Source organism: Colius striatus, chromosome 2 (assembly GCF_028858725.1).
Source record: "Colius striatus isolate bColStr4 chromosome 2, bColStr4.1.hap1, whole genome shotgun sequence".
Taxonomy (NCBI): domain Eukaryota; kingdom Metazoa; phylum Chordata; class Aves; order Coliiformes; family Coliidae; genus Colius; species Colius striatus.
Window position 1 is genome coordinate 94,269,584 of NC_084760.1, and position 15,998 is coordinate 94,285,581.

At 42.4% G+C, this 15,998-nt stretch overlaps 1 protein-coding gene across 3 annotated transcripts in view; it reads right to left on the reverse strand.

Annotated features, from left to right (window-relative positions):
• Positions 1–239: 239 nt before the first annotated feature.
• The window catches only part of LCLAT1 (lysocardiolipin acyltransferase 1), a 120,614-nt gene continuing 104,855 nt past the window's right edge, over positions 240–15,998 (reverse strand). For all 3 annotated transcript variants that reach the window (XM_061991535.1, XM_061991536.1, XM_061991537.1), the window contains one exon: positions 240–4,446. In XM_061991535.1, coding sequence (XP_061847519.1) covers positions 3,938–4,446 — 509 coding nt within the window. In that variant the 3' untranslated portion in view covers positions 240–3,937. The remainder of the gene's footprint in view (positions 4,447–15,998) is intronic.

A 15,998-nucleotide genomic window follows, 5' to 3' on the forward strand; every position in this document is an offset into this window, starting at 1 on the left:
CTCCAGTCCCCTGATCATCTTGGTGGCCCTGTGCTGGACTCTCTCCAGAAGTTCCCTGTTCCTCTTGACCTGGGGAGCCCAGAACTGCAGATATACCACTCCAGCTGCCACAAACTGTGGGTGCAGCACCTGAAGGGACATCTCTGTGACAAAGAAAGATGGATGATCAAAGACAAGGTTTGATCCTGATGGATGTGTATGTCACACAGTAAAAATAAAACGGCAAAATTAAACGCATGTGATGCTTCAGGTCTTTATTGTTGCTGTAGAATAACTGGTACATGGTTAAAACATTCTAACGTAATCAGTGGGCTCTGAAAACTAAGGCTTTCTGTAGGTTTGTAGTATCCTGGTGATTCCTTTCACATGGTATACATATAAAAACAAGTTATAAAAACATAGATCCTTTTTTAAACAACATAGATTGATGCAATGCACAAAACTAGGAACTACATTTTGTATGATCAAGACACCACCTTACAGACCAGCTTCGAAGTCGAGAGAGATGTGTGTTGGTCTGATGCCCCACTACCCAGATGAGCTTGATGATAAAGACGAATGGCAGGATTGCAACTTCCTGTTCCAAGCAGAGAGAAAAAACCCAAATGTTGGCTAAGGAAACATCTGATTGAGTACATGAGTGCAGTACCTTCAAAACATGTCATTGATCTCAAATAACATGATCAAGACCTATCAAGGCCTGTAGATCCCATAGACAGAGCAGTTGCTGCTGAGCTGTGTGTCTGCTAGGACTACGAGAGAAGGTGAGCTGTGACAAACGTAGTAATGAGACGAGTCTCAGTGCCAATGTCTGTCTCGTGAAAGAGAGGGGTGTGTGATTCTTGAAGTACAAGCACCTTTAACCTAGCGACATTGAAAACATTTCAAAGTGATTTACCTGGCATAGAATCACAGAACTGTTTCAGTTCGAAAAGACTTTGAGATCCAACCGTAATCCTAACGCTGCCAAGTCCCTCACTAAACCATGCCCCTAAGTGCTGTCTCAGTGTACTTTGAATAAGGAAATGGGGTGAGAACAAAATAGTCTCCAACAAATCTGTATATTAGAATCTTTTGAGTAAAAAGCTACATTTTGACCACAGAGAACAAAAAGCATTCACAGAAAGATCTTCCTCCAGTTCTTTAAACACTCTTTAAGCAAACAGGCTTCTATAACCACAGAGGTTTTTCTATTATTATTTTTGTCTCTCCTCTGTCTTGCATTTCTAACTGAGATGGAAAATGATGCACATAATCTGAAAATTACCATCGCTCACAGTGCCAGCACCCTTCCCTGTGCGAGAAGGATTCCTCACTTACAGGTGCCGCTCCTCATTGGGGAGTCACAGGCACTGCAGAAGTGACATCAGCAGCCGACAAGATGACGATTCTTCCTCTTTCAATACGAATACATGAGAGAGGAGGACGAACTACTGACTTGCAGGCTGTTCACCACATTACAGGAGGGTCACACGTTTGGCTCCAGCTGGGAAAAAACCCATTGCAAGGGTCAACAATGGGCTGTGATTGATTTCATTTCAGAGCCCAACTCTAATCACCCACAGGCGTAAATCTTTCACACGATCAAGACTCACACTGATGTTTCTCATAACATTTGATGACATCACAAAGTTCTCAGAACGACTGAGAAAAGTACAGCTGGTATTTAAGTCATCAACATAGATAATCTGTCCTCCAAAGTCACTCCTGAAGACTACATTAAGGCTATTGGAGTGGGTTGGCTGTGGTATGAAAGCACAGCCATGGCTCAGGACAGACCAGAAGAAGCCTTTTAGGTCTCCTCTGCAATAACCATAAATGAGGTTTTTAGGTTCCCCCTTGCAATGAGTTACCTGGATGTGTAGGGAGCCACACCAAAGCAGAGTATTAGCTGAAGAAAAGCCAGGCTATGTAGAATTAAGCTGCAACCATGCCCTTGACACCACAGAATTTCGTTAGAAAAAAGCCCTCATAGTGCAGAAAGGACCCCCCTTCCTCTCATGACAATGAAACACCAGTTGTCAGCCGTCAGGTACTCAGATATAAACATGACAAAAAAATCATTAAGAAACATAACCCTAAATATAAACCTAGTTTTATTTATTTTTAAGAAAAGAGTGATTAAAAAAACTAGAGTAAAACAGATGGCTTCAAGTACTTTCTGCATAACAAACAGTTATTATAAGCATAGATTAGAAAATACTTGTCACCTTGCAAGGAACAGTTGAATAGAGAGGCTGGTGCTTCGTTCAAAAGAATGGCCCTGGTATTGATACAAACACATTAAACAACATGTTTAGTGTTGTAATCTAGAAGAGAAGAGACGTGTCTACCATGCCGACCCAATGCTTGAGACATTCAGCACAGAACAAGATACATTTTGCACTCTGTGCTTTCAGATTTCATGGCAGTGCCACTCAACATATGGAGCCAGGCCACCTCGGTTTAGCTCAAACAAACCTTCACACAAAAACAACAAATACTTAGTAAGTCAGGGAGGTTTTGCAGCAATGCAGTTGATCAAGCAATCTAACATTTTTTGAGGTTACAAAACAAATTTGAAGTGTCTTCTAAATGCTGACAATGTTTGTCTTTTACCACTTGAGCATGAACATTACTTTTACTATATATGACACGGAATACACTTGAAAGTGCCCTTGCCTGAGTTTAAGCCTTCAAATTTTCTGAATGTCATGAAAATAAGGGAAAGCGTTATAGATAGTGGGTGCCCCTAAAACAATCTCCCAAAAATGGCAAAGGAGGTTGGAAAAGCAACAGTGTCATCAGGCAACCAAAGAGAAAACTGCAAAGGGAAGATGTAGCTCAATGTCCCTGTTCTGTGGTGAATCTGAAACTCACCTCTTGTACCCATATGGGGACAACCATTGCATCAGATGCATTTCAGCAGGTCTGGCTGACACACCCGGCAGACAGAGTCTTCCTGCTGATCTATATGGGCACTTGAAATGCTTAAGGAAGCAATGTGAACACCAAAACACATGCTCAAATTAAACAAAAATAGGTATCTTGTTTTCAACCAAAGGTAGCCCACGAGGAGGCCTTTTTGAAAAACATTTACCAGCTACTCAGACACAGACACTTATTTTTGCCTCTATGAGAAAAAAAACCTCAGCGATAAAACAACAAAAAGCCAGTTCCTCGATCCCGCAGCTCTGTGCACTGCACTAGGAACAAGTCTCCCACAGCTAACAGGGAGAACGAAACAGTAAGAAATCAAAACTTAGCTGTATAGGTCTATGAAATAATCAGTTAAGACTTAAACAGAAGCAGAGCCAGCACTGTTTTCCATACCACAACACAAGACTCCAAGGCTCAAAAACCCTTCAGAGTCACCAAGCCAGAATGGCTGAATAGTGGCAGGTTCAGTAGCGTTTGGGAAAGTTAAAATTGTGAAGCAAGTTTGAATATTTAACATATTAAAAACAAACAAAACAAAACAGGACAACTTATCTTCCAACTTCCACCTACCATTAAAACATTCTTAAACTTACCACCTCTCCAAACCCGGAGATCACTTTACGACAAAGTGTTTATAGAGAATTCATACATCTTCCTCTCTTAGCTGGGCAGTTTGGGTTTCTACATGGAAGTTCAGTGCATGTCACATTAACTAACGTCCTTAATGATTGTTCTACAATCCAGCAATTGTTTTCTGAATTACAGTAGCAGGCAGTCGCTAGCTGCTTGCAAGAGCAACGTTGAAATTACATTCAGAGACTAAAAAAACCTACCGTTTTCACAAGTAGCCATAACTAACATTCTTCTTTCTCTTCACAGAACTGAGTGTGAGTGTCTAACAATGGCGATAGTAACACACAATTCTCATGCAAAAATTCCTCCCTGTGCATAAAACTTGCAGGGCATCTCAAAACCCCACCCATTTCTCCACCCCCACCGGGCTTTCTCCACCCCGGAACTAATTGCTTTTTATTTTCACATTGTGAAGTTTCTGTTGCTTTTTGAAGTATCGATGACAGGCGAGTTCAATTAGTTCTAGCCCACCGAATATCTTTTGCTGCACTACAAAAAAGATGATCATGGCTGCAAAATACCATCGTGCAAAGCTGTACAGGTACAGCAGTGCCAGCATACCCAGTGGGAACACCGTCCAATACAGCAAGGAGGTGCACTTGACCGCCAGGACCCTGAGCTCAGATTTACACGGTGGAATGATGCTTTGCCCTGCTGCACTGAAGCACTTTCCGCCTTCATAGAATCGTCGGAGCCTCTCCTCTTTCTCTTCCCAACGCTTCCGGCACCAAAGCTGCAGGTCCTCCTTAGAAGTGGGCACTGTCTCTATAGGATATCTCTGGACGTGGAAGTGAATCTCCTTCGGGAAATTTCCATTCAAGAGGTGCTTCTCTGTCTGAGGGATATTTTGGGGGTACGCCACAGTTATGTCATGGATAGCATCAAGATTGTCACCTAGAAGAAAGGTTGGGGGAGGGGAAAATGTCAATAAAGGTCATGCAATGGTCAGAACACTGGTTTGTTTCAAGGTGCGACTGAAAACTGTCCAAATTGTAGAAGGAATGCCAAAGATATGTTCACTATTCAGAGTATGTTTCATCTGCTAGATTCTCTAGAGGCTGAAAGGTCAAACTTTTCCCCATATTGCCTGTTCTGAATCTAAGCAAAACACTTTGGGAACAAAACGATACACAGTACAAACTAATGTAGAATTACAACAGGGAGTAAGAGGAGAAAGTAAAGATTTGAAGGAGAGAAGATGCACATCTAGTCTTGGATAAAGAGCTCAGAATCTAAGACAGATGCAGTATTCATACCTGTGCTGCTAGCTGGATTTGCTTTTAACTAATAAAGTACAACTTAATGTATGTTCCTGCAAACGCTGACAAAGATTCGATTTGACCTGAAGCAAGCAGCATACACAACACTAATTAATGGAAGACTGAGAAAACATACCCCAGTATTAATGATATTTTACTAGTGTATCTCACAAAGGACGAGGAGTACCTCAGTTAACTCCAGTTAACACAGTTTCATTAAATCAGACCAATCGGCACTGTGGTGAGGTGAGCCGCTGCTTACTGCATTCCAGAGCTGGTAAAGACAAACTATAGCACATGAGCTGTTTGGTGAGCAGAGTTAACCATTTAAAAAGCAACTGCAGATCAGATATTCAAGGCAATGCTGATGAAAAAACCCCCGTTCCTCTTCATTACCACACCTGATTAAGCCGACACTCCTGACAGCATATCAGTATTGCCAAAGTGGGGTTTGCCGCCACACCTTTGTACAAAGTGTTTTTACATTTTGCCCTTTCTAAACATCCCTTTTTATCCCCCAGCCTCTGACCAGACATTCTTTTTAGATTTCATAAAGTAAATTCTGCTAGTGTAAAACTGATCTAAAAATAGGCACGTGGTGCACTGGATGTTGCGTAACCGTCAAGTTCTGCCAGCAGTGATTTATCCCGCTGTTTTTATTTGTCTGGCTGGCTCGGGGCAAAATAGAATTGGAGACTAAAAGCTGTCTCCGGTTGCAGCAATTGAAGACTTTTGTTCCCACAGATGATGTCACTTCTTGCAAAGATGATCAAAACCCGCTCTTCATCCCCCTGTCCCCATTTTGATTTGCTCCCCTTCCCTGGCATTTTGGCTTTCCTTTACAGCTCTAAAAATGACAGGGGCAGAATAGAAAGTTACTTTAAAAGGCCATGTCCAAAATGATGTATCTAATGCTTAATTCCAAATATCACAAGAAGGAGGGGAAAAAACCCTATTCAGCCTTTCAGAGTATTTTATAACTGATATCTTATAATGATCCCTCTTGGACAGTTTTGTGACAGGTTACTTGTGTTTTTAAACGGCTATATATGACTCCTAGGAGATCTACTAGAGCAAAACTCAAAGCAAACGCACAAAACATTTTCATTTTGAGAACAGCTTGCATTTTTCCTCCCCCCCACTCCAAATATTTTTGCCATTGGAAAGAATTAGAGTCACCCTACCAGACAGACATCCCCTAGTTCCTGGACCAGCTGGGGGAAGGGCTGTTACATATACCTCTAAGAGATAACCATCTCTTAAAATCTGTCTTCCTCCTGATCCTCCATAGCTTCCCAGATCCTAGTGGCACGTAAAACCCACATGCTTTTCCTCAAGAGGGAGGCCATAAAAGTATCAGCCTTCCCGAGATACTCGCATGAAAAAAGCCTTCTGTGACTCCCTGAACCCACAGAGCTGGTCTGATCCCTTCAGCATGCAGGTTTATTTCTGCCTGTGAATTCCTCATCAGAAACAGTGAAGTCTCTACTCCTTACCTATGGATCTGTGGCATCCCCACAGATACCTTCCAGCAGGGCTTCCCTACAGATTGTATGTAAAAGGTCTAAACCACCTTACGGCTTCTAAATCACTTATTCAGAACAAAGCTCAAAGAGTGGCATACAGGAGGCTGAATATGACTCTTTCTGCATTACAAACAGGGAAACCGAGGCAAAAGATGATTTATGTGTCCTGCTCAGTGTGTCCAACTTCAACCTGTATCTCCTAATTCTCAGCTGCAAGGTTCACTTAGTAAAGTATACACAAGAAGAAAAAGAACTTCAAAGGTAGACTTAGCATATCTGAAAGCACAGAAACATCAGAAAGAGGGAAGATCAGAATACAAGGTTTAATATGCAAAAGGATCAGAGCCTTTCTCAACAGGCCCCTTGTTTGGGTTATACATATTTAAAAACTCCGCACAAATGGCAGTCCAAAGCTTTCATTCCCTGGCAAGGCAAGCATGTGGAAAGAACCAGCTTCAATCAGTTTCTACGGCTGTTGAAAGAAGCACACCCTGCTAGCACTGTGTGCAGTAAAGCAGATCAACACTGCACACTTGAACAAAAAGGTTCTGCATATTCTCTGCTCATTTATCGATAGCATCTTTTAATATAGATGGGGTTAATGCATCACTGTCAGATGTGCCACAAGCAAATCTGTTAAAAAGTAGAGAAGCTACTGCAGGAGAGGAAGGTAGACCATCCATGAGCAGAGAAAAAATTCCCTTAGCCTAGGTTTAATCAGGCAGCTCTGAAACTGCATCTTTGGCTACAGTATCTTTACTATCTCTGTTTCACACTGAAGTTTAGTTCATTCTCCCTGCTGTCTGAAGACATCTAACAGCTTGAGTTTCAGATCAATAGCAAGGTGCTGGTCAGCCAGCAAAAGAAAGCAATCCCAAGTGAAGACACAGGGCAGTCACTGATTTTAAAGATCTTTTTTCCACCTGGATTTAAAGATGGAATGAGAGACAGAGGAAATAACGTTCACAGGTTTGCATCTGAAATCTAATTAAGCTAAGAAACTGCCATTAAGGCTAAAAAGTCAATCTCATAGCCCAGCTCTTCAGCACAAAGAGACACCGATTTCAGTAGCTTTACAGTCTCACGATCTTCCTCCTGCAGTAGTGGAATTATGTATCTTTCATACCCACTATCCTATGCTTTATAAAAGCATATCAGAAAAGGAAAACTTACTACAGCGCTCAGGAGTGAATATAAAATTCAGTTGTAGTTACTGTGAAGTGATTCTAAAGTGTAGAACGTGCAGATGTTGATTAATCCATATGTGGGTCTCCGTTTTGGGGTGACAAAATGCCTCAGAAGCACTGTTCTTTTCCTTTTTAAACTTTCTGTGCTCTGAAGTTATTTATATTTCAGGCCCTGTTGATAGGCGACATTACTTCAAGCTATCACAATGTACAGCTGGTTGCTTTGGGCACACTATTCAGAGGTGGCAGAGGAAGAAGTTAACATTCTTAACATTTCCAAGGAAAAACAATGACATTTTCTTTCAATACGTGGGCTGTTCCATCAGAACATTTGTTCTGCATTAGAAGTTGCAGCATCTGGTAAGCCCAGGAGAGGTGAGGTTGCTGTGACTCCTTGCCCAGCTAGGAATGCGCCTGAGAACATATTCCCAACGCACATGTGCACAGAACCACACGCACAATGCACAGGCAGACCAACAGTCATGGATCAACATGGGCAGAAATCACAGCACTCAAGCAAGCAAAATGCCCTCATCGCGTTCCCCTCTCATCAATGAGGTTAAAGGTGTGACAGTGGGAACTACATACATATATACAATCTGTGGATCCCTCCAGCTACTGGCCATAGTCAGTCTATGCAGCAGCTCACCCTAGGTCCCTAGTCTTCTCAGGTCATGGCACCTGGACACACAAGCCCCTCTCCAGTGGCTGGCAGAGACTCGTCACGTGAGGTACATGCACTGTTAGTTCCTCCAGTTAACTGTCCTCACTCAGGGTCATGCAGCAGCTGGTCTTCAGATCTTCTCTTCTCCAATCGCCTCATGCAGAGACAGACAAACATATAAACTGGTCTCAGTTGACCCCAGCAGCTGGAGACCTTGCAGTCTCTCCAGTAGCCAAGTGGTGACCATCTGACCTCCCTGGTATCTGATCAAGATTCACAGTCACTTTGATAGTTGGCTCCCAAGCCTCCTACCCTACTCACCTGCCAAGTCCTGCTTCGTAGTTGCTAGTGATCACTCACTGACATACTCACCCACGATAGACATGGATCCTGATCTCCAGTTGCTGGCAGCTGGACCTCTGTGTGCACAGCCACAGAGTGCTCTCACTTAGGAAAATAGTTAGAAATGGGGCCCAGTGAGAAGATGAGGCAGACCGGGCTGATCAAGTGCAACGCATGGCCAAGCAAGTGTCGTGACCAGCCCCATTTACATGGAACCAGCCCTCTTTACTCCTTAATTCCCCTATTTCCCCAAACTACATCGAACTATCTCTTTGCCCACTGCTGGTTCCTCCCATAAATATTTCATAATAAATCCTGCACAACCCCCAAGCACTCCTCTTGTGCAACATGTAATGAGTCCCAGAGCAGAGCCCTGCAAGCAGTATCATCTCTCAGTGGGTAAGGTGATGGGCAGAAGCCTCTCCCATTGACTCGCTGTCACCCCTAGCCCATTGACAGCCCTTGGAGGAGCCCCACAGCACAGCCCCTAATGAGTGAGCTGGTTGGATGGACCCATGAAGCTATAGCTCGGGAGCTCAAGCACTGCTTGTTCCCCAGTTATGGTTCACGTCAACGACAAGGACACGTTCTTGTTCATATCCAGGACTGAGCATTGCTGAGCAAGCTCACTATGAGACAGAAGGATCTATATAAGCAGCAATTTGAGGACCAAAATGATGATTCAGAACAGAAGCATTTAAAGCCAAAATGACCATCAGTGAGCAAAATTGAGGATGGTTGCCAGGCAAATCCATGAAACGAAACTGCTTGGACCCTCAGCAGCCTGGAAGGTGAACAGGCAGCCAAGCCTCCTTGGCATTAACAGTGACGGCTGTTACCCATTTCCATCCCTAGCAAGGAACTCAGCAGCTGTAATTTGTCCTACTTTAGTAATCATTGACATTACTTTAAATCATACAAGGACTATACAGTCTCTTCCCCTGCATTGATCCAGCAGAGAAGATGCTATTCTTAACTACAGGACATCATAGAACATCATGCTGTTGCTGAGCCAGAATGGGGAGAGGTATATCAAAATGTTCTCACAGCAAAATATACACAATCACCTTAAAATCAGCTATGCTGTGAAGAGTGAGACCAATATGTGTGGCTGTTCTCTGGGCCACAATATAACTGCTTCCTCCTGCAAAGCCTCTTCATCAGATGCCACATACACTTCCAGACTGCCATAAAACACTGGCTGTAGTTCCACCTCTTAATATCCTTGACCTTTTATACATTTCCTTAGGAAACCACACAGAAGGAGGCTTGTCATTTCTGTAATAAACTGATCAACGACATAATCAAAGTAGAGATGGAAACAAGTAAACCCAAACCAGTTATGTTCCACAAGATCTGAGTATCGTACATGAGTTTTGAAACAAAGATACACTTTTTAATGTAAAAACAAAAGCCATCTGAAACTTCTTAAGGGGAAGTATCGCTATCTTGGCTTCTGAGGTTTGAGACATTTTTCTTTGAGAACGCTGTATCAGGAGGGAACAGCTTCAAGATTCACAGCCCCTCCTGAGAAGTATTATCCTTGTGAAGATTTAAAACTTCAAGCAGCCCTCTTTAAAGCAGTGGTGTCAGCCAGGGTTAATCTAAATCACTTTCAACTCAGTAGTTATTGGAAATATTTTTTGGGTAAGTGTAGCAATCAAACAAGCAAACAACAACAAAAAAAAAGACAATGATAATGCTGGCCTTGATTAACAGAGAAGAGTGATCCTGCATACCAAATGTTTCTCTAGCTATCCAGTTCTCCACCTACATTGTGACAAAAGGAGAGAGGAAGATCTTCCACCTGCCAACACAAAAAGGAGTTATGAAAACTGCACCTCTTGTCTTTGAGGGTGGGAGCCTGAGGAAGGGACAGCACTGGATGCTTTCTGCTTCCCACTGAAAAGAAACGTGCTCTGGCTGCTGCATCAGGAGTAGCGGACTACTGATATCCCCTGAGAAGTACCCTCAGGCAGCAGGTACAAAGGTCAAGAGAGAGAAGGACATAATCCTAGCTATCAGCAATCATCACTGATAACTGAATATGAAGCATGCTTTTAAAAGTTCAAAGCCCTCTCTCTTGTAGATCTCTGAACCTCTTCTAATATTTCAATATCCTTTTCAAAGTGTGGGTGCTGGACTTGGGTAGAGTTTTCCAAAATGGCATCATTAATTCCATACACAGATATTTAGTACTAACATTCCTACTTGTGGGGGGTTTTTTGTTTGTTTTTATGCCTCCAAAGACTACGTCCTCTATTGTAGCTACATCACTGGTGCAAGAGCTGATACTGAGCCCTGTTTATTAAGCGTTAGATAGCCCTTTGCAATATCCTGGAAGGCAATGGAGCCAGCAAGCTACAGTGAGCATGTCAGGGTTACACTTGGGTAGGATTTAAAATGATGTGCAACAGTGCTGAGATGCCAAAGTCACCATTCTCCAATGAAAAGCTTGTCAAGCCTCCATGGCTGAATTGGGCTGCCACCTCCCATGGAGGCAAGACACAGCTGAACTGCTAAGATGGAGCTGGCAGGTACCACTCCCAGGTCTCAGGGAAATTTCTTCCAGGTGAGGAGAACACAGCCTGGCACAGTGTCAGTGAAAGGTTGTTGAGCCCCAGCTGAGTCGAGGCACACAAATAAGCTATGGGAGAGTTATTCTGCTCTCACCTGTGACAGAACCTGAGTTTCTCCTACTCCAGGCTGGTGTCTGATAATTGGCTTCACATTTGTTGCTGTAACACGTGTTACAGCATGTGTTACTCCCTTTGCCCTCTCTATAAGCTAAAAAATAAGCAGGACTGCAGTTAAACAAACATTAATTTACCTGATTCTTTTTCTTCATATCATCACTACACAGAACTTGTCATGCCAATAAAATCTAGTCGACTTCAACATCTCTTAGAGATTGAGTAATTCTTTGCAGGACTGAAAAGCAATGTTACTGCAGCGTCAGGAGAGGATCTCCCTTCTTTTCTATTTGAATGTGAGGGACCCTCCTCATCAGACACACCTGCCATCTCCCTTTCTCCTCTCCAAACCAAAATCAGAGCTAATGCAAGAAGGAAGGCACAGGGTAGTTCTGTTATGGTAAAAGTCAGTACTGTGGGAAAGCTAACAGCAGATTGAGAAATGAATTATCCTGGTCTGCATGTTAAGATATGCCAAGTGTGAAACTGATTCTTAGTTCATGGATTAAACTGTACAAAAATACCTAGGTATGTGTTAAGCCAAAGTGAAATATAGAAGATTTAGCTCATAATTACTGCACACATTGTTTGCATGGCCACACTTTACAGGAATGGGTTGCAGTGCCAGATTTCACACATTTCACACCACTTTCCAACCTCCATTAAGGCTTTACAGACAGAATTCTATCTTGCCACCTCCCTAGACCTAGGCCCTCTGACCCAACTGCTATGAAAGCCGCAGGCAGCTCCTCTGGAACACCCCATGTTGCTCTTAGGTACCACCTTCAACACAAACTAAGGACCTCAGGAATCCAGCTGGCTCTTTTAAAGAAGAATCTCTGAACAGATAAGGGAAGAGTGTGCAGAGGAGAGGGGGGACTTGGCCATTGCAGTGGGGGATGCGTGAACCCAGTGGCTCCATCCACAAGACTGCCCAGGGGATGTTGTCCTTTGGTTTTCCCTCCCCACCTCAGAAGGGTTATTTTACGAATTGCAAAGCAAAAGCTGGTTGAGCTATAAATAAACCACAAAATATGTGGAGAGGAGGGAGAGGAGGGATAAAAGGGTTGGAATAACAAGTTATTTTCAGTCAGTAGCAATGACCTGGCATGACTGACTTACCACTCTTTACTCCATCATTCCCAAACCATGTTGACAAATCTGCTTGCCTATTTGCTCTCTCCTGGCCTCCCATACTACAAGTCTGCTCTGTATAGAAATACGGTTTTCACAGGTATGTTACACGTTAGGAAAGAGAAAACACTATTTATTTCTGGCTTCCAGTACACCACTGTGTTTTCATGCAGAAAAAAATGGTATTTCATGTAATCGACAGACAGTGATGCACTGGTATGCGACTCCCCAGTCCCGCTAAGCTGTAACACAAATTTCCTGGCAAACAGTCAACAAACTCGGACAAGAATCACAATTATGCTTGAAATGAAGACAATTTACTACACTGCAGTGTAATCCTTTTAAAAAGCATTATTACCTTGCTGTGATGTCTTGTTAGACAGGCAAATGTATATAAATTAGGAAATGGCTGTTTTATTTTTAAAAAGAAAGCTAAACTTGTCACCCAAGTATTTCTGGAAAGCTAAGTATCATGAAAATTAAGCACACATCCACAGAATTATTAAGATATTATTAAGATATTTCTTATCTTAAATGAAACAGAGTATTCACCTAATTCCTCTGTTACTTGTTGGGCACTTGAAATCACTGGGAACCTAAGAGAAGTAATCCACTCTTGTACATTTCTTTGCTCTCTGCCTGGATGAACAATCTCTCTCCGATGCAGATGGAATTAAGCATCTGTCTGTACAACTGAAAACACAACCCTATTGAGGTAATCCAGTTCTGCCAGCACTCAGCTGTTGCATCTGCCATTTCCACTGTCATTTCTAACTGGCCTCACTGAGTTAACAGTAAAGCAAAACACTCTGGAACAGTTTACATATACAACTGCCATACCAATGAAGCTCAACATTGCAGGAGGTTAGTGCTAGGTAAACAACACAGCTGGCTTAAACCCTGGAATTTTTGGAAACGAGAAGCACTACATTTTTAAAGATGTAAGGCGTAGCACTATGGATCAACTGCCATGCTGTAGCAGAAAAAGCATATATCAGCTTTCAGGATACCACTTGAAGTACAAGCATTCAAGAGGTTACCTTTCTCAATCTCCCTCTTTGCTCTCCTAGATACTAGTTATTTCCTCCAGCTCTTCCACAAACATTGCTTATACTCTACTCATTCTCTTTTTTTATATGGTTTTAGGATTTGCCAGGATATAAGGTAGGAATATCTCCCTAATTTCCTCATAATTTTTAATGGTTTTCACATTGTCATAAATAGATAAGCATTAGAGACCTGCTAATCTGCAGACTGACCATGCAACTTATTTTGAGTCTTGTCTTTTGTAACATCATCACAGAACTACTGAGAGACACTGTGAGGAATAGGGAAAAAATGTCACCCCAGAAAGGCTGTGGACTTCTCACTTTTCATCAGCCTGTATTTCATGCCAATGAAAGGATGGTGCTGTGAACCACGTTAATGCCACCCACTGCTGTATTGCAACAGTAGCAATAAGGAAAGAAATGATGACTATGGAAGAGATGTTCATTCTTGGCTTCCAGTGCATTACATCTTTTCTATCATTTAGATATAAAGTTTAGCTTCCTTTCTTTGCCTTAGTCTATTTTTCTTCCTTATTTTTCACAGCTACAGAAGATTAACCTTATGTTAATCCAGTGCTATCTGTTATTACCACTACCCAAAGTTAACCACTAGAGAGTACTCTTTAGCTGCTTGGTGACCTGACATTGCTCTATAACCCTGTCGTCTTCAAACGGTCTGGGCATCAGTTATCCTCAGCACAGCCTTCAGCAACCCCAGGAAGAGCTATCTGGGATTAGGGGGCCCACTTGAATTCCTTGCCATACAAAAGACGGGCTAGATGATATACTCAGTACCATGATACCTTTGAGCCATGAAAAGAGAGTGAAAACACATTCAAACTTCAATAGATTTCGATATTGCAAATATAGCCCATACTAAACCAAAACACTAGATGAATATGTATCCTGCACCAAAAATAGAGTGTGAACTAGATGTTGAAAAAACACCTGCTAGCAGCCACCTCAAATATTTGGATGGAGGACTTCCGCAGATGTCCTGAGCCGATCTCTCGTGTTTCACGGCTTGCTGATTCGTGCTATTGCCATTCTTGGTCACAGTGGTTTGTTTTCATTTCTGTGTACAAAGCATGAGGAATGCAGACCAGCACCAGCAGCCTGACAAAAAGGCATAATTCCAGCATACAGAAAAATGATGAGGCTTATAACTTCTCTCTGATTGATGTATACACTAAAACCACATCATGCTTTGCTCCACTTTGTTTTAAACCCAGGACAAGGATTTTACTCTGAAAATATTTCATTCTCTGACATTAGAAGAACTTCTGTCGGGAATATCTAGTTTATTTTCTGTTGAATATTTACATAGAAATGAGTCAATCTATACATCTCACTGAATGAAATCAGTTTGGGGCACAGAAGCACTTGTGTTTCAATTACGCAGCAAAGCCCTAGCTGTGAAGCAGTCAAGAAAACAGAGCCTCTAGCATACTTTAATCTTCTGTTCCTTACTATAACCCTCTAGATGTAACTTAACCCTTTGATATTCAACTCCAATTCTTCTAATTCCATTTCCATGGGGTTTTTCCTCTGCTGACTGACGATGCAAACCATAGAGTCTCTTGTTAGAAGAGCACTGTGCATAACAGGCATTCAGACCCTTGACTGCCTGCACTGAGATGTGAACTTATTTTTCTCAGTCCCATGGTGCTAAAACAGCTTCCACCAGACCATGATACACACAAGTGGACAAATCTTATTAAATTTAATCAGCCCAGTACTTGGGGGAGCCATCTTAATCAGAAAGGGATTTAATGAAAAGCCGCAGCTCCAATAAATACTCTTTAATTACGACTGACTAATATTTACCCACAAAGAGGAATTTGTTTCAGGATTAGTCTGAGACTTGGAAGAAGCCAAAGACATCAAATTAATAATGGAATGCCTAATTAAAGTATAATGGAAACCTAATTGTGATATACTGCTTTGTAGCGCACGATTTATTTAGAACAATTGCTTTTCACTGGGCTCATTAGGGAAAGTTAAACAAAACACAACAGTAAAAGACAAGAGGGAAAAACAGGCACAGTGGAACTTCCAAGATGATTATAATCAGCTGATGAAAGACAGTGACATATTTGTCTGATAAAGCACTGCCATCCCTCCACAGGCTGTGGTTAAAATTTCTAAAAAGGATAATGATTATATAGCTCCTTTCCTCCCTAATGACATGGAATCAGACCCAAACTCTACTGCAGCTACTTGATGAAGCTCCTCTAGTGGAAAGGAACCATGAAGTTGAAGGGTCTGCCAGCCTTTGGATCCTCCTTATGCAGAGAAACCTCGTGTAATACATGCACCCTTCCCATCAGATACAGAAGGAGGGCACGCGGGGAGAGCAACCAGCAGAAATCACCTCCAGCCCTTCCTGCCTACAGCCTGTGGATACAGCTGACTGCTCTTGATCAGAGTGCGCTTCTTTAGGAAGGTATGTCCCCGCAAGTGCCCATGGCACACGGGTGAGTGTCTGCTTTTTCTTTTTCCCTAAATAAAACCCAAAAAGCTGCTCAAGCCATTCTTACGGTAAAACCAAACATCAGGACTGCATTCTGATGGCACTGGGGTGGCAGTCCC